Raw genomic sequence first — 902 nt, 5'->3', positions numbered from 1 at the left:
TACATATATATTTATGTATATATATTTATAAAGATATATTTCTATATATACCCATACCTTTCCGTCATGAAGCCGCGTATCTACTTTTATAACCGTGATGTAATTGTGATCATCGAGAAGTATAGCAGTTACTTGGGATGTCCCTGTACTCCTATATCTCAATGGTTCACTTCCAAAGTCAGAACCAGTGAATTTTGAGGAGTTGTGTACTGCGTTTGCAACATTCACCCTCGCGCGAATCTCGTTGGACCGAAGGGAATGTACCAGAACTATTCCTGACTGTGAATAAGCAGACAAAAAATATATTCAGATGGTTGATGCGCAATGTAAGTGGTTTGTATAGAGACAACTGAATATATTCAGGTGGTTGATGCGCAATGTAAGTGGGTTGTATAGAGACAACTGAATATATTCAGGTGGTTGATGCGTAGTGTAAGTGGTTTGTATAGAGACAACTGAATATGTTCAGATGGTTTTAATACAAGTGGTTTGTATAAAGACAACTGAATATATTCAGATTGTTGATGCGCAATGTAAGTGGTTTGTATAGAGAACTGAATATGTTCAGATGGTTGATGCGCAATGTAAGAGGTTTGTATAGAGACAACTGAATATATTCAGATGGTTTTAATACAAGTGGTTTGAATAAAGACAACTGAATATATTCAGATGGTTGATGTGTAATGTAAGTGGTTTGTATAGAGACAACTGAATATATTCAGATGGTTGATGCGCAATGTAAGTGGTTTGTATATATGCGATAGAGGCACTTGTCAATGAGTATATCTGAACACTTAAAGCAGCTTGCACGGTGTATCAATGCTCAATCGTGGATGAATATTGCCTAGCTATGTATGTATACCCAAATACGCACAAACGCACACGCACACACACACACACAC

At 36.8% G+C, this 902-nt stretch overlaps 1 protein-coding gene across 1 annotated transcript in view; it reads right to left on the bottom strand.

Annotated features, from left to right (window-relative positions):
* Window positions 1–57: 57 nt before the first annotated feature.
* The window catches only part of SARC_11315 (hypothetical protein), a gene marked incomplete at both ends in the record, with an annotated part of 8,190 nt that continues 7,345 nt past the window's right edge, over window positions 58–902 (bottom strand). Inside the window, one exon of the mRNA XM_014294601.1 lies at window positions 58–279. Coding sequence (XP_014150076.1) covers window positions 58–279 — 222 coding nt within the window. The remainder of the gene's footprint in view (window positions 280–902) is intronic.

The sequence above is a fragment of the Sphaeroforma arctica genome, assembly GCF_001186125.1.
Source record: "Sphaeroforma arctica JP610 unplaced genomic scaffold supercont1.1625, whole genome shotgun sequence".
Lineage (NCBI taxonomy): Eukaryota > Ichthyosporea > Ichthyophonida > Sphaeroforma > Sphaeroforma arctica.
Note: the sequence above shows the minus strand (reverse complement) of the source record. Positions and strands in the feature narration are given on the sequence as shown.